The sequence below is a fragment of the Rutilus rutilus genome (assembly GCF_951802725.1).
Source record: "Rutilus rutilus genome assembly, chromosome: 21".
NCBI lineage: Eukaryota > Metazoa > Chordata > Actinopteri > Cypriniformes > Leuciscidae > Rutilus > Rutilus rutilus.
In genome coordinates this window covers 24104482-24129429 of record NC_140226.1, presented here as the reverse complement: position 1 = coordinate 24129429, position 24948 = coordinate 24104482, and the positions used below count along the sequence as shown (strand labels likewise).

Below are 24948 nucleotides of genomic sequence, written 5' to 3'. Positions count from 1 at the left end.
TGATGAGTTATGAGAGCAGAACTGTTAATGATGAGACAGGGGGAGAGAGGAGTACCAGAGGGGAGAGAGAAATAACTCAAATTAGCTTCAAGACATAAATAGACAAAGTGCTCCTTCATGAGACATCTCACAATATATGGTTTCTGGAGCACACTGCATCTTCTCCTCTTTCTAAAATAATAAAGATATCTCAACTGACGTAGTTGCACATGGCTAATTACTTAGACCTGTTTTATGATGAGAAGTGCTGGAATAACAAATCCTAATGGTCTCGTAGATTACCTCAGATTGGACTCTTGTTGAAAGACAAATTAACATATTTTTATAAATTGCTGTACAGGCAACATATTATAAAATGACACCCCCAAATATATATATTATATATAATATATATATATATATATAACTACTATATATATATATTTTTTAATAAAATCTGTTTGATTTTAGAAATTAATTATCTTTTTTTGCAAGAATATCCAATATTTGTTTTAACATTGCTTTAATGTAGTGTTCAGTAGAGTAAAATAGATCCGCTACCTCCACTGACCTTCACATCTTTTTAGAAGATAAAAATGGAGTTTTAAAAAAATGAAAGGGGGTGGGGGTGCCGGAGAAGCAGGAGGGGGACCACTAAGACCAAAAGGAGTTCATATGACCTTAAGGTACAGAAACATGCAGCAGAGATAAAAAGGAAGCCGAAGGGAGGAGGAACCAATGAAACCCATTCAAAAAGTTCAAAACGTTAAATCATTTTCATTGCATAAAATACCAGTGGATGTACAAGAATGATAAGATAAGACAGGGTGAAAAAAAGACATACACATTAAGAGGGGCCTGAGACAAAATGCAAGATTCAAAACTGTGTGCCATATGTGCATTACAGCTTAAAGCTGGGTTTTGGGTTTGATGGAAAATTGCTATAGGCAAAAATCACTGCCAAACATCATCATAAAGGTCAAATGGCATGTGATGAAAAAGAGAGATAATATGAGTTGTTTGTGGATTCTGTGGCTATAAACAAGATGTATAACATAATGTATAAACATAAATATGGATATGTTTTTGACAAGTTCACAGAACCAAAAAAATCAGTTCATGTATTATGAGTTATGAGTTAATTATTATTTCCCAAACGACTGTTTGAATCTGCTCTATCTAGTAATCTTTCTGACAGATGCTCTTTAGCCTAAAATGTTGATGTTATACACTACCATTCAAAGGTTTGAGGTCAAGAGAAGATAAGATAAAAAGATAAGATTTTATTCAGCAAGGGCATATCAATCAATCAAGTCACAGTAAAGACAGTTATAATGTTACGAAATATTTCTATTTCTATTTCTTCCTTTCAACTTTCAACTTTTCATCAATGAATCTTGGAAAAAGATGATTCACAGTTTCCACAAAGCCATTAAGCAGCATACTGGTTTCAAATGTTTCTTGAGCAGCAAATCAGCATTAGAATGATTTCTGAAGGATCATGTGACACTGAAGACAATGCTGAAAATTCAGCTTTGATCACAGGAATAAATTACATATTAATAGTAAACAGTTCTTAAATTGTAATAATACTTCACATTATTACTGTTTTACTGTATTTTTGATGTAAATGCAGCCTTGATGAACATGAAACACTTCTTTATTATAAGTATTTATTGGTTATTATGAAAGTTTTAGGATGCTGAGTAGGACCTTAAATGGTGACAAACTCTACAGCATACACATCATTTTAGGAAAAACTTTTTAACCAATAATATTTTTTTTAAAGTACTGACAGGCTCTCAATCCAGGGCTATTTTCATTCATGAATACAAGCGAGAGATCAGACACTGAGCAGTGAAGTCAGTGACCTGTGCATGCACACACATTTAGCTCTCCCCAACCACTCCTTACCCCTCATTTCCCATTTTCCAAATCTGATCTTGATTTTTTCCCGAAGGTTCCCACTGAAGTTTGCCTACAAAGGGGCCCTACATGTTTATCTACCAGCACAGAGGGGCACTATGAGCTCAGAGCCCAAACACCAATGAGACCAGTTCACACAATGAGCGGCCTCTCAGGATTACCTCATGAACATTAAAGACTATCCTACATATACAAAACCAACATCCAGCTACAATGACCTACCTAAATTCATCTACATTAAAGCAATCTTGAACTGCTGGAAAGATGGTTACAAAAAAGAATTCTTCCTATATTACATTATATATTCATTATTAATAAACCCTATTTTCCATTTCATATAATAGCCTATTAACAACGCTTTTTAGTTGTTTTTATTAGCTGCCTGCGTTGTGTTAAGAAATAAATCACATGACAAATACAGTATCACTCAAAACACAATTTAAAGTTAACATGAAATAACATTACCAAGTGAAAGGGTGGAGGACTACTTTTTTGATTGGGATGTAGATGCTATAGATTCATTTCACCCTCAAAACCATCTCAACATATCCCAATGTTAATGCTTCTTTTTAAATCAACTGATATGTTATTACTATCATAATTATATGAACATTTATATTACCATGTAACATTTTGATATTACTTTAGATAATGCGCGCTGTTTGAATTGAGCATAATAAGACAAATAACGTGCATTGAGAAACTAAATGGGGTCAATTTGGACTTAAAGTGCCCCTATTATGCTATTTTAAAGTTTCCTAATGTTCTCCTACAACAGGTTTACATGCATCAAAGGTAAAAAAAACTGTTTCATTTTCTCATAATATACATTTGCACATAATCATTTTCAATGATTCTCAAACGACTCGTCAGATGAATCAATCTCTCTAAATCCCTCCTTTCCGTGAACTACTCTGCTCTGATTGGCCAGACAGCTCAGTCTGTTGTGATTGGTTTACCGCGTACAGCGCGCGTGTCGAAAACCAAAACGGCCATTGGCATAACAACGTCAGCTGTCCTGAGGCTTCCTACACCGTAGACTAAACACAGTAACGAACAATGATGTAGATTTTACCATATCAATCCGAGCGCGAGTGCGATGATGAAACGCTGGAATAACTAATTCCCGAACCTCCATCGCAAGGACGACGCGAGCAGGACGTTTCTCAGTGATGCACTACTCAGTTTGAGGTACATGGCACATTATGAGATGTTGCAACTGTAATTCCTCACCATCAGCATTAACAAGTGCATGTCCATCAACAAACCGATTATTTTACTACAGAGTATTTTTCTAATTTGTTGCGGTGAACATGTGGAAACTGTATCAATAACAGTGCATAGCCTACATTAGCCGAGCTCTAATGTGAATGACTGATGTAACATAAACGTTGGTAAAACAAATCTTGCTCCATGCTTAATCTTTCCTCAAAGTAGTGAGAACGACAGACAATCTGCATTAGACACAGTTTTAGGTAATAGTGGCCCACAACTGATTAGCAGAAGTATTTCAGTAAGACAGTAATAATGTGATTTAACCAGTTAGCAGGAGACCTACACAATATACAACTCAAAACTAAGTATTTTGAACACCATCTTTCAAGAGCAAGCGATATGCGAATCCTGCATTGACCTCCGAGATTTGAGAAGCAGTCGTCAGTAAAATAAAGGGAACACAGCAAAAGTTTAGGATTATACAGCTGTGGTATCGTGGTAAAGATGAATTTTAACCACTAATTCTTCACATGCTCGTCCCTGGGCAGTGAAAAAAAACTGCCTTTCCCTATACATTGTAGAGCACAGCGTCTTCTCGACATGATGCTGTCCAGTATCCACAGGAATCAGCTGCAGTGTTTGAGGGGGTTACATTTTTCCCTGGTGTCTGCGCGAGCAATAAGTGGACGGGCAATATGCTAATGTTTCGTCTTGGCGTCACAACGAAACGGCTTATGACTCGTTTGAAAACTTCATTTCATTGACATTGAGTCGACTCTTACTTTTGAAAGGCAATAACTATATATACGGTGTACTTTCAGATTTAAAACATTGCAGGATGTTTTCATTCACTTAGAGCTATGTTACACACGACATGAAAGGTAATTTTCAAAAATCCATAATAGGGGCACTTTAAGACTTTAGTTTTAGCCTAAGGTAAGCAATCCAAAGGATATCCTTCTGGATATGGAACAGGAACAAAATTAAAACAACCTGTAATGGATCCAAAAAAGCATTTATGCAACATATGGCAAACACAAATTCCTATAAAAAAATATTAAAAAAAATAAAGATCTGTTGGCAGGAGTAAGCGATGTATAGGGAGCAGGCTGTTAAATGATTATATCCCCCTCTCAAAAATGTGCAATAAATGTGTGGTGCATATTTCACCCTGGGATCAGGTTACTGAATATTAATGTCAAAAGGAACCACAACAGAGTTGTCTTACTGATTAAAAATGGGTTGATATAGAGGGCTTGTCCTTTTGCTGTTGTAAGCATGATTAGAGGATCTTAAAAAAGAAAACTGTAAGTATTTGAAACACAGGAGAATTGTTGTTAGCATGTATGCTTAAGAACGCAAGATCTACATCAGTCTTTAAAGATGCCAAAGACAACCAAAATGCAGCTAATGAAAAAGGCCATGTTTAACATAGAAAATGTAAAACAACTAATGGTTACAACTAACCCGTACAAAGAGGTATTAGATAACTTTTGTTTAAAAAGGGCCAAAATGCTTCCCACCAATGCCTATGCCTCCAATCAGCAAGACAAACATGAAACCTAACCTGACTACAAATGGTCACAAAGGGTCACATCAACCAAACCGCTTAGAACAATCTATTTCCCTTTTACTATACCCCAGGCAATCTTACAAGAACGAGGGAAATTCCTATTTTATGCCTACTTTAATAGCCTGAGCATAAATAGAGGGTAATTTAGTCATATCGGAGAAGGGAAAGTAGATTTTGAGTAGTAGCTCTCTTAATACGCTCTGACAAAATGAATGAGATGTGTAGGTCTTGAGGACGGCTTGACCCAGGGCAGGATTATTGACATTGGCAGAGTCCAAAATATCCCCTGTGTTTGCATTAACAGATATTTTTACTGTAATCAAAAGGCATCAATCACGAATCGCCAACCACAGGAACAGTTCCTCCACAGAGATTTGGCATGTTTACCCCACTACCGTTTCCCCCTGCTTTTGTTTATGTTTCCAAGACACAGGGATGTAATATTACTTAATATATGCCATAAAATAAGTCCAGCCCTATATTGCCAAAGGGACTGAAGTTTTTGGCGGTGAGAGTTTAAGATCTCATCAATGAACTCTAAGTTTCTCTATGGCTGTGCTGGACTGGACGAAATGAGGTTTCTGTGGGTTCGAATGGCTGTGCCTGCTGCTGACCGCTGGCTGACCAAGTGCTCTTTGAACAGCAGTAAATCAATGGGCAGCATTCACAAGGAAAGCCACCAGTGACTACTGGAGAAGGAAGCTGGATTTGAAAACCTGAAGTTGTTTGAAGGGTCATCTAAAGAAGAAACCGCAAACCAGATCTGACACCCAAGTCAGTGACGCCACAGTGTTATGGAAAACAGAAGACCCCCAAATCTACAATCAGCTAGTTTAAAAAAAAATGTAACATGGTAATACTGAATCATATAAATATAAAATGGTAAAATGTTTATCAAATGGTATCAATCAATTTCAAATGGTTTAAATGGCATATTTTGAAGTAATTTAAAAAAGTACATTTATTTTTAATTCAGACAATGTTAAGTATTATTTACATACTACTATAGTTTTTATTAATCTTTTGAAATATCTTTTATTTTTATAGTGAGCTTTTTTCTTTTTTTTTAATATTAGTTTTTATTTATTTCCAGTTAGTCATTTTAGTACTTCAGCTTATTTTTAGTTAGTTGCCAAAACAACATTTCTAAATTTTTTATTTAAGTTTTTCATTTTATATTTAAAAAAAAAAAATCTGCTTTATTTTAATTGACTAAATTGTTTTAATAGTAAACAATAATAACCCTGATTCAAACTGCATATTAAAGGCAGGGTAGGCAGGATTTTTCTAAAAAACTTTTTCCCAAATTTGTTTAAACTGTCTTTATATACCAGTACATAATTAAAATGTAAGTACTCTGAAAAAGAGAGTATAAAAATCGAGTGTCTGTAGTCCTCTCAGGACTGCAATAAACACAGCTACTTATTTCCATTCGGAACGAATGAAATGATTGGCTGGGCGGCTACAGGAGCTGCCCACATGCGCGCACCCGTTTGACTCGAGGAGGGGAAGAGGCACGAAGAGAGGCACGGAAGCTAGGAAGAATCACAATTATGGCAGAGAAAGAGCAGTCAAAATTCCCAGTACCTGCATAATACAGTCAGCGAAGGCAAAAAAAGGAACTAGTAAGGTAGAAAGGTAGGCTACTTGTCACCGGAGTGTAACGTTAGTCCTCATCAGAGCCAACAGTGCTTTCATCGTGGAAGCTCTTATATGCAAAACACCGTATATGTTATGAATCTTACACGAAATTCACCTTCATCACAGTGTAACTGATGGTAATGGGAAAACGCAAAATGTATCAATGCAACCTGTTTTTGGCTTTGCCTTATGTTACTAGCTCGTTACCGAATCAAACTCAATATATTTTAAACTTTACCAGTATCGATATGCTAGCTTGAGAGTGAGTACTAACAGCCATGTTAGTTGTTTATATTCATAATGATAAAGTTAGGTATTTTATTACATGTGATTCTGACATGATGTCACTACATGCACTGCGCTCCTCTCCGCTCGGCGCTGGCAAACGCGTCCTCCATACCAGCCAGCCATAGACAGTAAAATAAAGCCTCCAGCTGAGCGGTCGGCATCGCATGTGTTTTGGGGGCGTGGCTTTGGAGGGAGCCCAGAAGGGAGGGGGTGGGAGTGAATGGAATAAGTAGCTGTGTTTATTGCAGCCCTGAGAGGACTACAGACACTCGATTTTTATACTCTCTTTTTCAGAGTACTTACATTTTAATTATGTATTGGTATATAAAGACAGTTTAAACAAATTTTGGAAAAAGTTTTTTAGAAAAATCCTGCCTACCCTGCCCTTAAATAATTCAGAAAAATTCTTTGCCAGTAGTGTCCATAAACAATAGCAAAAATAATGACTGTTTTCAAACAGGTATCTTGAACATGTGACAAAACAGATAGTCCCGCCCTCAACCAATGCAACTGGTTGAGCCAACATTCCTGTTTCAGCCTGCAAAACTGCAATGACAGCATCTTAGTATTTACTGAAGGAAACACAGGAATATCCAAACAATAAATCACTAAAACAGTTTAATCTAACATAAAAAAAATAAAATAAAAACGTTCTGCAAGTGCTTGCATGATAAAAAACAAACGCTTACTAGAATCTCTTTGGCAGTTTTTAGTTGATTACAGTCTGATATACTACATCCTCAGCAATGAGGAGCAACATAAGCATCTATTTCTTCAGACAGGGGCATCTGCGAACCAAATGGCAGAACATGATGAGGGATGGATCATTGAGATGAACAAGACAATGTGCCGTGGAAAGAAAAGCCCAGTATATTTGATACCACCGCTCTTAAGACAGCCATTGATGGTAATCAAGAATGTCACTCAAAGAGCGAGAGTGGGGAAATGAAATTGAACTTTTAATTGTGTCCCTGCTTTCATCTGTGCTGCCTTGGCAAACGCCTGCCGCTTGTCATCTCTTGGCATATTTGAATCCGTTGCTGAGTTTGGACTTTTAATCATCCAGCTCGTGATTGCACGACATGATATGAACAGCAATGGATGTCATCGTCTTTTGTGTGAGCCAGAGATCAGCTGTCTGTCACTGAATACTTTAAGACTATGATTCCGGTAAAAGTATTCCATGTGTTCACAATAGAAAAGCAATTGTTTGATACTTCAGATTGTAAAAAATATTAATATATCCCACAGTTTCACAGACAAGGCTTAAGCCTAGTCCCAGACTAAAATGCATGTTCAAGCTGTTTTAACTGAAAGCAACTTGACATATCTTAAAACATTGTTTTTTCTCAAGATGCACACCACTAATGTATTTTTCTAAGGCATGTTTATAAAAGCTAAATATCCTAATTGAACTAAGGCCTAATACTGGCTTAATCTAAACCCGGTCTGTAAAACCAGGCCTTTCCTGGATTAGCTAAGAGATCGTTTCAGTTTGCTGAAAATTTCAGATGAGCTTCAAGAAGTTTTGTTCTGGCAAATCTACCGATTTGATTATGGTCATTTCTGTTCATCGGGTGACAAACAGACCACAATAAGACATACCAAGAAGTGCAAGGTCCCTGCAGCTGGTTTGTCTGGACAGCTAAAGTGACCAGTGTTCATCTAGACTTTCCTATCCATCAAGCAAGCCAGTAGAAGTGCTGTTTTTGGATATCCCAGCCATCTGCATGTGGTTTATCTTATTACAGGTAAGGGCTTGGTAATGTCTTTCCCACGTAGCAGGCTCAATAAAAATGTCCATGCTGCTTTATGGATGAACATGCCGGACTGTCATATACTGGTTCAGGCAGAGGAGGGAGACACAACTTGGCTTGTTCGTCAGTCCCGAATGCATTCCACCTTACTGTGGGCTCTGTGAAAAGACTCCAGGAGGAGCATCCCGCACTCTGACAGACACTACAAACCAGCATATCAGTCAGAACCGTCTTTAAGAGTAGTCAGTCAATAGCCGCTTTCCGACCAAGTAGTTACAGGAACTTAGTTATAGGAACTGTCCACTTCTAAACAGTTCTAAGAACTACTCTCCCCCAAACTCGGTTTTGCTGTTTGCGTTCGCACTGGCCAAGTGGCCATAGGAACTGGTAGGAGGGGTAAGGGCGTGACGCAACCACGGCGACTTTTATTTTGACGGCGCGACGGACCTTTATTTTGGCGGTGCTGTGAACGCCAGAGCAAACAATGCTCGCATTCTCCGTGTTTATTAGTTAGCGATCTGTCTAACAGTACTGTTTAATATGTTATTAGATAGAACTGTTATAGAAAGTAGACAGTATATGAAAAAAAGGTTATTAGCCTTGTGGTTGATGTCCAGTGTTGCTAGCTGGGCAGATAAACATATGTTTGGCTTGGTCCTCTCAAAGTTGCGTTGGATTTTCTCTTCAGCATAAAGGTTTAGAGACCCATCTATCACTGTTTCCATGTTTGTATAGTTAGTTTCTGGAGTAAATATATAGGCTATAATCTGTATAATCAGTGTGTTTACATTATAGCTGTTTTAAAAATGGCGGGTGCTGGTGTTCCGCGTGCGTTCGGTCAATCAGCGTACACTAACGTCACGGGTAGTTCCTATAGTGCTGGTTTAGACCCTACTCTGAAGTAGGACCTAAATTAGTTCCTCCAAATGGAGTTCCTAGAACTAAAATCGTTCCTAGTTCCTGCGGTGCGAACACGCCGACATCCGGGTACTTTAGCCAATAGTTCTAGGAACTGTGAAAAGGTTCCTCCGGTCGGAAAGCGGCTAGTGACTTCACAGGCAGTGTTTGTGCATGAGGGTACAGTAACTCCAAAGTAACCTGGTTTCAAAAAGGTTTCCAATGTACCATAACATTCTGTTAAATGATTTAAAACAAATTAAATTGAGCTTTATCGATATCTAAGGCTCGGTAAATATAAACCAATAAAAATCAAATTGATGAATACAAAGACCTGAAGCATCAATGACATTTTTTAACATACCACTTATGCTATTGATAATAACCATGCAAAAAAACAAAAAACAAATGCAAAATTGGAAAATAAAATAATTTCTTATATTAATACGATTCATTGTAATTAATATGATTTAGTATACAGAAATAGTCTATTGATTAAAATAATCCATTTATTATTATTAATAATAATACATTAAATGGTAAATAAAGCCAAAACCATCTAAAAAGTGTCTTCAAAGGATGCAGGGTAAGTAAGAATAATAAATAATTATTCCTCTGAATAACTGATGTCACTTAATTATCTGCTGCCATCTACTGACTCATAACAGTGGTGATGATATTATGGTGAGTCAGAGGAGAGCAAACAGACAGTGGTTTCTGCAGATGATCTATGATGTCAATATTTGACATTTATGTAAACGCAAAAAGTACATACAGGCTTAAATGTTAGCTCAAGAAAAGAAAAACAACATTTTGACCATCGGCACACAGATATTTGTAATATAGTCCACATTTGAAAAGGCTTGCACTCATCTGAGTCAACCATTAAAAAGACAAACTACTTTGAAGTCCATGAACAACCCACAGAATTGGAACAGACGTTATGTCAACCAGTTGCATGACTTTTGCCTCAATGTAGGACATGCACGATCACTTTTATACCTTGGACTGCATACTTGATTTTATGCTCCTGTCAGTAATGCTATAGCTGATATAACCGAATCTAGATCATTAGAAAGTGGTGTCTACATACTTTTGGCCATGTAGTGTATGAAAAGAGGGCGATGTCCCACCTTCAATCATATCAAAGGTTTCTGGAGGCATACAGTGTCCAGCATGGCTCACAGCCCAAACTGGATATCTCTGGAGGAACGTCTGATACAATGTCCACATGTATGTCTTGTAGAAGCCCACCACACCTGGGTTACCTGTGAAAAGGTCAAAATGTAATTAGTCCAAATATTTGTATTTCTCACTTCTCACTATTTCTCACACACAATTTAAGGATGGTTAGACAATGTATTCATTATTGTATTCTAATATAAATATAAATATAAATTCATTTTAATAATTTGTTGCCCCCTTGTCCTAAAAATGAGAAAATGTCCATCAGTCTAAACAACTGAATCAGGTTTTCGAACATTATTTTCCTAAATCCTGGTTTAGACAAGAGCAGGGTTCTGTTCCAGGTTTGCTGACGTAGCCGTGCTGGTCTTCACAGATGAGGTTAACTGCGAGTGAGGGGAGATAAGGAGATAAATGGCATCTCTGATACCCAGCTGCCTCCACTGCAGAACAATGGGCACTCTGTGTGGTCACGGGGGAATTCGCTCTCTCGCTCAAAAGAGTATCGACGGGCCACAGCCTCACAGGCTGATTCATTTACCATAATGTTGTGCACGAGGTGAGATTCAAAAACACATCAAACTAATGTTTGGAAAATAATAATGCTTGTATTTTCACACCAATGGCTAAGTAATCACCCATTACTGGAGATACACACATTTTGGGACTATTGCGAGTTATGTAAATGAACAAAACTTTTCAAATTCATATTAACATGCAAAACACAATATACTCTAATACTTACCAATAAGTATCGTAAAGCCCTAAATGTTCCCATATACTATATGAATAATTCATATCATGCATACCGGTACTATATGAATAATACATACACTATATACATAATACATATGAAATAATACTATGTACTTATTATAGTAATTATAATAACTGGGTAATAACTAGGTACTAACCCTGAACTTACCCCTAAACCTAACCTTAACCCATGTAGTTACCTTGTATTGCCCACTACTTTCTAAGGTAAGTACACTGCAAGTACTCGTAAGTGCACGTACTTTAAAATAAAGTGCAACCATATCATTGTGTTTTAGTTTGGTTTTTCTTGTGTTTTATTTTGGTTTTCCTTGTGCCAAATTGCCTGAGTTCTATAGTTCCTTGTTTGTTTCCATGGTTGTTAATTAGGCTAGTTCTTCACCTGTTCTGTTTTCTGTTGATTGCTCCCCTGTGTATTTAAGCCTTCAGTTCAGGCTGTTCCATGTTCGGTATTGTTTATGTGAATGTGTTATTGCTATGTCTATCTCCTAGTGTTTTCTCTTTGTTTAATACATATTTTCATCTCTGTTTGTGTGTCTAACATGTTACAATATATAAATTGCATTTGTTTTATGCATGTAAAATATGCATGCATTTTATGTTTTTTTTTTAATCATATTTGATAAATCTAGCTCATATTATTTTAAGGCAAATAGAGCTCATAATCGAGGAGTAAAAACCACCTCAATTTTATTCAGAGACCCAAACGGAACAAAAATATGCAATATGGTGCAGATGTTGTTATGCGCTTATTTTGTTATTTATATGAATTAATATGTATATTACTTTTAGTTTTATGATCAAATTAGTATTAATTGTGTGTTAACTGTGTGTAAAAACATATAACGCAATGTAATACAAATACAATGATGACTGAAAGATGTACAAATAAACATTCCTCAAAAGCCTGTTGTATCATAAACCTAAGTGCAGTAAATGGTCATCTTGAAATAAGAATAACAACATTATAAAAGTGAATTGTTTTATAAAGTATATGTTTACTTTATAAAAATCATTAAATATTTCATAGCAAAAAGACGTGTACCACGACCTAAAGAAGGATTGTAACTTGTTTGAACTATCAATCAGTATGAACTATCAATCAAAGGCCAGAAGGCATGTAGTAGATGCAATGTGCAGCAGATTTTTCAGCAAAGTTTTGATCATGTTGATAATTTAGAGGCTTTAGAAATTCATGTATCAAATATGATATAGTAGGCTTTCTATGGTTAAAGCAGGGCTGGTGAAGCAAAGCTCTCCACCGTCCCAGTCCTCACAGCAGGGGCAGTGTACGCTGAGATACGCTGCACAGATATGAGCGGTAAGGGCCAACAGCAGCCCTTCCGAGCTCTTTTCAAACTGATTAAATCCATTTGTATGTTTTTATTCATGCTGAGCGTTCCCAAATCTCTTTCAGATGGGACTTGACATGCTCAAAGTCCGAACTGCTTCAAGCCAATGTTATTAGAAATGGCAGGTTTTTCCCAACCAGTCACCACAATAAAGTCACAGGCTCTCTTGCTCTATAAAGGCAGATGGAATCAAAGAATGCACTGTCACACATGGGCCCACGGATAGATTTCATCTATAAGGGCAGGGGAGGTGGAAGAGGAGACAAGTACTCCACAGCTTTAAACACTGCTCTACCCTTGATCTAGCTGATAATTACACTGATTTCCATTTTTTCTGTCCATGCTGAAGGTGAAAATGCTGCATAAAACTAAAAACAACCCACAGCCAATCAGAAGATATTTGATGTTGAATTTTCAACAACTCAATGCTGGACCAATGAGATTTCACTGTGTGCAGGATTCCTCAGCTCAGAGTGACAGACAGAGAAACCAAGCATGTCTTGTCTCTTGACATGACGCAGCTGTAAAGAACAGAAACAGAAATAATTTATCCGGCTTCATGTCGATCCAAACCCGGATGACTTTCTTTCTTCCATACAATGAAAGTGGATGGGGGCCAGGAGCTGTAAAGCTCCACAAACAATGAAAAAAATACCATAAAACATCATTAAAGCAGTCTGTAAAACTTTTGTGCCATATTTCTTTTGAAGCAGCTGATACAGTTTTGTGAGGAACAGACTGACATTTAAATGTAAGCATTTAAATGGTTGTCATTTTCATTAGGGATGCACCAATATTAAAATTCAGGCTGATGATACTGATACTTTCATGTTCAAATTCTATACTATTTCGATCTAAATAAATTAAAAATAAATAAAGTCAAACATTTTAAATGTTACAAGTACATTTTGGCATCACAACATTAGAATGTACAGCATGAAAAATGGAGATTCATTTTGAGATTTGCTAAAGATTACATTTAACAGTGTTAAAAATAACTTGAAAGAATGAGAACAAGGGAAATGAGATGCACTATTAAAAATCTGGTATCTACTAATTACAATAAACAAATAAAAACTCTTTGCTGATAATACTGATATATGATGCATCCCTACAAAAAAATGGCAATAAGTAACAGACCGACATTTTGGTTATTCACTGAAAATCTTGCTTTACAGCCAAGGTCACCATTCACTTCCATTATATGGAAAAGAGCAGCATAAGAAATCCAGTATACAAACACCAATTTTGTTCCAAATGCAGAAGAAAGTTATGGTGAGTAAATTATGACAGAATATTCATTTTTTGGTGATCTCAAACTAATCTTTTAAAGGTGGTATAATGCCCTTTTCACAAGATGTAAAAAAAAGTCTCTGATGTCCCCAGAGTGTGTATGTGAAGTTTTAGCTCAAAATACCCCACAGATATTTTTATATAGGATGTTAAAATTGTCCATTTTTGAGGGCGAGCAAAAAACGCACCGTTTTGTGTCTGTTCCTTTAAATGCAAATGAGCTGCTGCGCCCGGCACAGAGGGCGGCGCTTCAACAGCTTGCACTCACACAGACATGCACTGAAAATTTCAAAAACTTTTAGCCTTTTATGTTCAAACCGGATTCAGATAATGATGGAGAGACTCAAGAAGAAGTGACAACATGTAGAATGCAACAGGACGTTTCTGAATGGTTAGTTGATGAATTTATGTAGCTTATGTGTAGTTATCTTCTAGTCATTGATTAGCATATTCTGTCTTGATCATCTATAAATCGTGTTGAGGGGGTGGGGTTTATTTAAATTTTACGGTTGGTGATGTCACTAACCCAGGAGGAATGTCGTGTAGTCCCTACCAGCCGTTTGTTGTAGTCCTTAAAAAGCGATTTCTTTAAAAGCAAATATCTCCCTTTGCTTTGAACTTTGAGCATTGTAACTTTGCAGATATTGTTTATGCTCAAACAGCAACATTACACACTAACTAAAGTTAAAAAAGTGAAATCATAATCAACCACCCCTTTAACATTTTTTGCATCACACCAGGGGCCGGTTGCATAAACTGCTAAGACTAGTCTTACAAGTTAAGACTGTTCATAACTGTTTTAAGTCAGTTACATAAGGATTGGTCAAATTTGATACTAAAAAGTAAGACTGATTGCCCCTTGACTAATCGCTAGTCGGTCATACTTAGTGCTTGAAGTGGGAAAAAAAGTGCATCGGCTAATGGCTGGCATATGCAAATCATTATCACATTTGAAATTTCTACAATGACTAAGACACTGACGCTTTGACTCTGAGTGGCAAAGTGAGAAGTGGCGGCACGCTAGAGAAAGTGAAGGTACAGTACGCTAAAGATTAAAATATAGAAGTGCCGGTCCACTTCGAGCACTGGTCATACTACTTAAGATACAGTCTTAATTTAATGGCTATGTTTATGCAACTGACCCCAGGTTAGGACATGGTGTTAGTTGAATACGTTAAAATGTGACACTGAACATACCTAATGATCTCTTATTTATGTGTATATTACACAGAGGAAGTAGAAGGTCTCCTCCCCTTTGAAACTGTGTCTGTTCCATCCCGGTGTTAAAACTGTTCCATCCCTGTGTTAAAGCTATCCCAGCTTCTCTATTTGGACATCACAGAGCTAATAGTGAGGCCAAACTAAAAGCTCTGCCTCTGTGTGGGGAGAAAGAATTCAAAGGAGGCATTCCTACCAGAAAAAGACGACAGAAGCATGAGCTATCCTCTCCTCTCCCACACGTTATCATTTCCCCCTCTCCCCGAGTTCATAAATTCAGGGCTGCTCACCAGGACATTAAACAGATACCCTGCCTGCTGTCTCTGACCCCAAGGCTGCCTGGACTACCACACCACTGACGTAGCCTTGCAGGTGCAGGACACGTTCTCTTTGTCTCTTCCTCTGACACACACACACCATCCTGCTTGCTTACCAACCATACCGATTCACAATTACACAAGAGGGAAGTCACTAAATCAATGCATAAACACCAGCAGTGATGTAGGACCCTATGGATATCAAAAAATAAAATTAATCGAGTTAAATTTGTCACTCTGATAATACACTCACAAATTAGTTTAGTCTGTGAACCAGTGTTGTTTTAGTATCATTGAGATACTATTATAGATTTTAATAATATTTTGAATTAGTTTTGACGAAGTTTAACATTAGTTTTAGTAATGTTGTTGTCTGTTTTTTATCTTATTTATTAGTTTTTATTTTAATTTTTTATTAATTGTTATTTCAGTTTAAGTTTTTTACATCAAGCTAACGATTTTGTAATATTTTATTTCAGTTAAAGTTTATTTTAAAGTATTTTTTTTTATGTTTTAGTTTAAACTAATCCTGAATTAAACTGAGCTTTAGTTTATCCTTTCATAGAAAATGTCTATCAATAGATTCCACCATTTAGTAGCATTAAAGTGCAAACAAAACAGGAATCGAGTCAAACAGGTTAAAGTGACCTGCCGTAAGGAAGGCATTAGCAAGTGCTGGAATTCGTTCATGCAGACAGTGTGTGAAGTTGTCTTTAACTTATTAGGTCCAACATGCCATAAAGCTGATCCAGTCTGCAGAGGGAGAGGAACAAGTGAAAATGCTTATTGACTCTGGCAAACATGCAGACACAAGGGTGACTATAGCCAGATCTCCTAACAGATTGCCCTCTGAGGGTTGTTTCAATCTATTCAAGAGGAATTGTAATCCAGGATAAAAGGCAGTAGGGGAGTTGTCAACCTCAGGAGGGGGAAAAGCTTAGATGGATGAAGAACAATTTATGAATCAATAGAGAATACCGCAACAGGTATTTTTAATATAACAGTCAGTTTAAACTCAATTGGTAAATGCACCTTACTGTATAGTTGTCGTTACAAACAATATTCAAACAAACAAGGAAAACAGTACCAAAATAAAACCTCACTGGAGCTTATGGAAACTGTAGTGAAAAAAAAAAAACCTAATCATTATTAGCGCACTAATAAAGATAACTTACCAGCACTTGTGCAAAGACTGTAAGGCTATTTAGTGCAACAGCTGATGCTACAAACAAACCATCTTGCATGTGAAAAGTGAGAGAAACTTCTGTTATAAATGGAAAATGAACACTATACGGTTCAAAAGTTTGGGAGTCTTTTAATTAATTAAATTAATACTTTTATTCACCAAGGGTGCATTAAATTGATCAAAAGTGACATTAAAGACTATTAAAGACAAAAAAAAAATGTATCATGGTCTCCACAAAAATATTAAGCAGCACAATTTTCTTGAGCAGCAAATCAGAATATCAGAATGATTTCTGAAGGACCATGTGACACTGAAACTGGAGTAATGGCTGCTGAAAATGTAGCTTTGATAAAATGACATTTAAAAAATACCTTAAAGTAATTTGAAAGTGATTGCAGTACCACTTTTGGCCACAATCTTACATTCGGTTCCTTTAAAATAGAAAACTTATTTTAAATTGAAATAATATTTTTGATCAAATAAATGCAGTCTTGGTGAGCATGAGACTGGATTTATTTGATTTAGTAATCAAAAATAATATATTTAAATAATATTCACACACCTGTCTAATACTGGTCATTTAATTTTGATAAACCAGCCAAAAAGCACATAAAAACGAAACAAACTGTTAATCGTTTTACATGTCAGTCCTACAATCTCATGTCTAAATGGGCTGTTCATGCCCACAAGAAGTTGCAATGTAGTCTTTTGCCGTAGAGTTAAAGGACTCGCGAGACCAGAGGGGAGGTAAAAGGTCAGTGCTAGACCGGCAATCAAATACAACCTCCGGGTAACATTCCTAAAAGCATTATGCCTGAAATCCAAGAAATGCATGAAAACGCAAAAATAATAACCTCCCTTGGCAAGCCCATCGTAACTCCTGATCCACCTGCTCAGCAAATGCTAGCAAGAGAATCATAATTGCAGAACGTCCATATCATTTTTATATAGTTGCAAGGTGGTCAGCAAAATTGGCTGGAGTGGGGTTGTTCCTTTCATGAACCATGAAAACTGACATAAATATTCGTTTCCATATCCAAAAAGAGAGGGAAACCCCTTGGAAACATTTGGTGATTAAAAACAACAACATGTTATTAGGAAAATAAGTTAAGAGTAAAGTCCACACTGATTAAAGTGAACACAACGTGCCTCAACCTCAAGTGGAAAAAAGCATACTGTCTAAATATGGCAAAGGAAAGAGGAATCTTTGTAAGATTATTATGAATTATCAAACAATGTGATCCTGTGGGCTATTGGATGCAGCTGGTGAGACAAGCAGAGTGCTTTGCACAGCAGGTTCCTATAAATCAAAACCATCTGGATAGCTATCCCTGACCCCCTGAACATCTCTGTGCTTTAAATAGGACTCATCATAAGTAACTTTTCTTCTTTTAAAATGATAAAGGGCTTAACAATTTTTTTATACAATATAATATACTGTATAAAAATCATTCCTTGTATTTATACATCATTACTCATCTTTGTTAAGGTTAGACAAGATCACCATCAAGTCCATTGCACTTGAGTTGAAAACATGACAATTTTCTGTAGATGGTGGAACATTTAGATAAAAACACTTTGATATAGAATAAATATAAATAAAATGTAGATCACATTTGTAGAACCTTTAGAAAGTGGTCTAAAAGCTCTCTTAAAGAAAGATTTAAAGTAGACAGTAAACAACACAAACAATTGTTGAACTTACACTGACCAAGGTTAATTGACTATTTTCAGTGATATATTCTTCCATTGTAAAGCTTTCTAAATAGGAAACATCATGAGACACTTCATGCTCGGCAGGGGATATACAAAATCAGCAATAACACAGCAAACCTGCTGCCATCCAGTGGTTTAGTCAGTTAACACGGTTAGTGTATATGTGAACTGAGGTGATTTGCCATTTGTCACACACCAATGTCAATGTGCCTGTCTCTAACTGGACTCGATTGGAACTTGATCTTCTAATGAGATATCTGCCTCAAAATATGAATAAGACATTAAGCAACTGGCATTTTTAACAATACGACTTTAAACAGAGAACTATTAAAGACTAAAAATGATTCATAAATCAAGATCTTTCAAAACATTCACTTAGGGAAGTCTGATAAGTAGATTGCTTTGTTATACCACGCAATAAAAAGGTTACATTTTGTGTCATTTACACTAAGCTAGTGTAATAAGAATATATAGTGTTCAAATCTTAAATCTACCTTTGTCAAATAAAATATGGTTTGTATTTATATCCTTTAGTTTGCTCAGTCAGTGTGCTTGTCTCAGTAATACAACACAGTCCGAGTCCATTAAAACAGTAGCACCTGTGCCGGCCCTGGCAGATATAAGAGCCAAGGGAGCCTCTGGCCAGACTGCAGATTATTGCTGTTATCTCTGGAGAAAAGGGCACAGGTTCTACAATAACAGTGCCGGCGTATGGGCTCCCCGTTTCCCATAAAGAGTCTATTGAGCACAATGCTCAGTGACATTCAGAGCCTGGTGAAAAGCGGCCCTCTTTAAGGTCATCAGCTTGACCGTGCTCTCTCTCTCCAGGACATCTGCAGTTGGGGGGTCTCTCTTTTTTTTAATAGTTTACGTCAGGAATTAAAAAAGTGATATATGTACGGCACGCTACCATTTAAAAGTTCAGCATCAGTAAGGTTTCTTTGTTTGCTTTGGAGGAAGGACATTAATACTTGTATGCAGCAAGGATGCATTCAATTGTAAGAGTCCAAGATTCAGTCTTCAAACTATCTTCGAACTTGTGTTCAACAGAAAAAAGAAAGTCATACTGGTTCGGAACGACATGAGGGAGAGTAAATGATGACAGAATTGACATTGCTGGTGAATGATCTCTATAATTCTCTAAATTCAAAGAGCTTCAATCAAAGTATATGTAAATCTAGCCAATGAAAGGTGAAATTAAGCAACTACCAAAAAAGTACAAATAAGAAAGTTGCATCTAAAGTGCCAGGTCTAACATAGTCTTTCTGACTAGGTGTAATAATCTGAAAAGTATTTTTAATGCTTAACATCTGCTCCTGAGCTACACGGCTTTTCCATTAAGTCAATGCAGTAGAAGCTGCTGTCAGGGGAAGAGTGGTGGCCCATACAGCCATTTTCCACTGGGGTTTTCCTCTTGACCCAGGGCCAAGTGTAAAAAAGGTAGATTCCCGACTGTGCTGAACTTTTCTTCATATCCCTTGTATCTGTTGGGCTGTGTTATGTCCTATGCTTCAGATACTGTAGCTGTGACACACTCACCCACCTGCGTACCAATCACTGCTACACAAGTTACATTAGTTATGTTTATAAATGCCTTGGCAACCAAAACTGAACACAGCTCGGTCTAAGAAATGCATTTTGCCTCAAGACAGATTTATTTGGTGCTTGGTCTTAATTATGGAAATGAAGTCATAGGCTTTGAGGCTGAGCAAAAACTAAAGCCTTAAAGTTCATTCAAACATTTCCTGACATTCAAAATGTAACCATCAAAAACAATATATATAGCAACTGCAAAAGAAACCATAAACATGAGAAGCGAGCGTGTTCAGTGCATAAAGTGAACGTGTCTCTTCAGAAAATTTGGACTAAACCACTATGGATTAGTTGTACTATCTTTTTCTGAAATTTTTGTAGCGTCAAAGTGGTAGTCCCGGATCAGGCTGGGTTAAAATAAAATTGCTGTCGGGTCAGACTCAGGTCTAGTTTTATCGGGTCTGTCTCTGGTCAACTTTTTATTTATTTTTAAATTAATTTATGGACATCAGGTTCAGGTAAGAAGTGATTCAGGCCAATTCGAGTCAGGTACAGATTTTAGGACCCGAGAAAACCTCTACTCTCAAATGTAATTGTATCATGTATAATATAATATAATATAATATAATACACAATTTTGAAGGTGCAATATGTGTGATTTCATAATTAAGTGAAAATGTTAGCATTTTGAATATAACAAATTCTATATTTTAAAATACTGATTTGCATATTAAATATATATTGAAACATAACTTTAAATGTAATGTAATATAATATCATATATAAATAACAATATAATATATATTAATAGATTTTTCTATTTTATCTATATCTATTATTTAGGCCTTTGTTTTTGCCAAGTGGAACCTTGACCCATCCTACCTGGAATGACAAGGATGAGCATTTTAGGAGGGTTTGGCCCTTTGCTGACAGCATGCAGGTCTGTTGGTCCATACTTGAGCAGCTCAGTGATTACACCTCTACAGTAGACATACTCCACAGAGGGATCCTCTCCGGGCCCCTCGGATCCGGGACTGCACATCACATCAACCGGATCAGCTCCACACAGTTCTGGGCCTAAGTAAAGAAACCAATGACTAATTATATAGGCTATATATATCTTACTCAGATCATCCAACTACAACTTGCAGATTGAATGTACAGTAAAAAAAACAACAAAAAAAACAGCTGATTAATGTTGAATCAGCCTTTGGTGATTCTGATCACAAGCAGTGGAACACTGTCCCAGACATTCTACAATCAGTTGACTCAACTAACGTTTTTAACACGTAACGTGGCCTTTAATAAATGCTGTCTTGCTGGAGTATACTTCAGCACAAGTGCTGGTGCAAAAGTCACTGACAGCAGATATGCAGCAGTTCTGCTCTCTGACATCAAATGACTGAATGACAGCTTGCAACACACTGAACATTGGAGTTTAGAGTCTGTTATCTAGTTTAGTCCTCTGATCAGACCATTCAGTTCAGGCTCAATATGTATAGAGAAATATATACTAATAGGATAGAATAAAATAGAACACGGGTAATTTACATTCAGACATCACTTACAGCTTTCGATTATGTTAACACAAAGCTTGTCAATGTAGAATTTCTTAAATTAACGTTAACTATACAATAATTGTCTAGTATGCTCATTAATAAACCTGCACATTATAATGCTCATTCATTAAATGTACCTACGACTTTACACGCAATTACAAAGCTTGTCCTATATGGATGACTACATTGCATTTCTTACCAAAAGATGATATTCTTTTTAGTGTTTGTGAGCGGAGAAAGTTTGTAATTAGAGATGCGATGACATTTACCGGTAATCTTCTCAAAGCAAAGACCATTAAACCAAAGGAGCGAATCGCTCTTACTGTTTCTTCTTCTGGATGTTTTGAAGTCCGCGAACCAATGGGAGCTTATCGCCACCTAATGTACTGTATGTACGGATCAATCTACACTACACTTATTTACTAGCTGGTGAGAAGAGGGTTAACTTAAATATTTAACCTTCAAAGCAAAGATAGAGGGGTTGAGAATTTTTCTTTCTTTTTCTTTTTTTAAATTAATTGTATTTTATTATGGCCACAGTGGTTCTTTTTACACCAAATACTTCATTCATTCATTCATACATGAGAGACTGACAGTCCATGAATTTTCTTGGCCATGATTTTTTTTCCGAGGTTTTTTTTCTCCTGGCTTGGGGACTCGTACGCATTCACACCTACGGACAATTTAGCATCTCTAATTCACCTAGATACTGAATGTTTTTGGATTATGGGTGAAACTGAAGCACCCAGAGGAAACCCACACAGACACAGGGAGAAAATGCAAACTCTACACAGAAAGGCCTCTGCCTTAGCCTGGACTTGAACCAGGGATGAGTTAAAGACCTATCAGCCTGTGCCATCTAGAGTTTCATGACAGAACTAGGTATTTAAATATATGGGTAAAACAAGCACTATGTATAGTGTGATAGAGTTTTCACTGAGCAGTTACATGTTTTGAACCATAACGTCTTAACCATAACCATTTCACCCAATTATTAAATAAAATGTAACCCCATTTAACATAAATTTTGCCTATGTGTGATAATGCATTGATAGTTGTTGATAAAACTAATTTATCAGGTCCACATAACACATTCCAATAGTTTGCATCATCGGCATATATGCTGGAAAGTCCCCTTTGCCTCCATTAGTCATCTCTCTCTCTCTCACACACACAGAGAGAGAGAAAGAGAGAGCACAAAATAGTTTTCCTTGAATTTTTGGGCTGGGGGGCTAAAGAAAACAAAAGATAAGGCACAGAAAAAGATGATGGCATATGCCAGTTTGATAGGAGACAGGATGTATTCAGGGCTGGACAACTGGGAATGTTACAACTAGGAAAGGCCCGCTACATACTGCATTTAAATTGTCCTGGGCCCTGTGAATTCAAGCGATGGTGACAATATTCCACTGTCAAGACATGTCAAAAACTCACTTTGACCTCTCAGAACTATCATCTCAGTAGACGTTCTAGATCACCCCCGGGTGAGGACTCAAACCTGCGGGTCATAATGGCCACACACAGCAGTGCTCAACAAACACATAGCCTACCTTTGGATATTAAATTGAATCTTTATTTTGTCACATGCTGTGAGCTTTCATAAAGACGAATGCATAGTAATAAACGAACTGCCCTCTGTTGTATAGCTTACGTATAAACTGTCTCAACGGCAACTGTTTTAAATATCAGTTTTAACCGTCATGAGTTTCACAGTGATATCTGGATATAATCCACTCTCGTACAGAAATATGTTGAATCTGATTTTCTGCCGCGGTTGTAACGGCCAGTAAAATGTCAACACTAAATCCAAGTAAAGCACAAAAGGCTCCAATACTGGCTCAGGCAGTAATCTCAGTATTCTTTCAACACACTATCACAAAATCACGAGTCAATCACTGAAAGAAAATGAACTGATTAGAACTGGTAAAAAATAATGTAGTAAGAGCCAAACTGGGAAAAAAGTTCCCCACACATTTTATTCGATCAAGATTAGTTTCAGGAAAGAGCATGCAATCTGACATTATAGGCTACCATTGCATGGTACCTGTGTTTTCTCATGTTGGACAGACACTGTGACATGGGCTTAGATGCAGATTTCTTATACAGAATCAGGTGTCCTGTGAGTTTTCGCCTGAAAGTAAGTAAATCCATATGCAATCAACAGTCAGATCCATGTTTGATGTATCAGCTCCAATACCACAAGCAAGTAATACATTGTCGCCTAGCAACATAATTTAAAAAGTATTCAGAGAATATCTGGAAAGCGTAAGTCTAATAAACTGTTACTTTGTCAAAAAGATAGATTTTGTGATGACTAAAGTCGGTTTTAGAATGTCTAAAATAATGTTTAGTAATAATAAATGTTTGCAGAGAAAATATAGTATAATAGTAATGAAAAGAAGACAAAGTGTTGCCAGTTTAGCTTTTTTTTCACTTGCTCGATGTGACCATAGGCCAGTGAAAAATCTGCAAATAATGTGAATATAAATAACGAATTTTTAAATACTTGTTCAAAGTTATTTAATTTACTAACAAGTTAGCCAAAGCCAAACACACTTTAATGAAATCCATTAATTATTATTCTATTGTTTTCATTTTAATGGATATGAGAAGAATTTTTGGAAATGCTATAATATTATTTTATTGTCTATGCTTTAAGCCCATAAAGCAGCGTTTCTTAATTGCAATTTACAAAACTTGGTTAGCACCATTAGCACCTAGGGTTTACAAATGTAAATAAGTTTGAAATTAGTTAGAGTGTGTTTTAAACAGGAAGAAATAAGCGTTACTAAATCTGGTTAAGATTGTCAGATCACCCCATTCTTAAATGTATGCGCCTTGTTCTAAAGAGCATTGCTCATATACATATGCCTGCAGTGAATATGCCAAGAATTCCATGCTTGTGACCTGACATTCTCACATCTCAATCTAATCAATAAAAAATTACATTTTACTGGAAACACATGTAACGTCTAACCACACACACACACACACACACACACACACACACATACACACACATTTTCACAGAGCTGTTTGAGGACAATAGGGAATATTTAGTGCACCTGTGAAAACACTGTATCAATATATTGGTAGAGAGATCTGTTGTTTAAATATGAAAAAAGAGAGATTATAATGTTAAGTATTTCCTGAATATATCTTGATGCATGACAATGTGAATTTCATTCATTCATTATGAAATATATCTACATAGCTGTTTCTCTTATTTTCCCTCTCATTTTAACAAAAATATTTAATCAAAAGCTTCACAAGCCTTTTTTTTTTTTTTTTTTACTGGAGTTCAGATGTGATTGCAAGAAATCCGATGTGGTTTTGATAATTAATTCTTAAACAGTAAGAAGCAAAAACCTTGCTTTTAACATTAGAGAGACACACAGAGAGATGTCAGAAATGAATTAAGAGCATCCTATTGCAAATGTGATGTTTATTTAAAGACAAGCTTTGAATGTGAAATAGTTGACCCTTAGTTTTTAGGTAAAAGGTAAAAGCTAAAACAGAAACTAACTAACTATGAAGCA

General features: G+C 36.5%; 1 protein-coding gene across 1 annotated transcript in view; it reads right to left on the bottom strand.

Annotated features, from left to right (window-relative positions):
• ldah (lipid droplet associated hydrolase) overlaps positions 1-21755 on the bottom strand; it is a 40421-nt gene extending 18666 nt beyond the window's left edge. Inside the window, exons 1-3 of the mRNA XM_084392798.1 lie at positions 21609-21755; positions 20733-20927; positions 10410-10544 (exon numbers count right to left, since the gene is read on the bottom strand). Of these exons, the coding sequence (XP_084248924.1) occupies positions 10410-10544; positions 20733-20927; positions 21609-21705 (427 nt within the window). The 5' untranslated portion in view covers positions 21706-21755. The remainder of the gene's footprint in view (positions 1-10409; positions 10545-20732; positions 20928-21608) is intronic.
• Positions 21756-24948: the final 3193 nt, after the last annotated feature.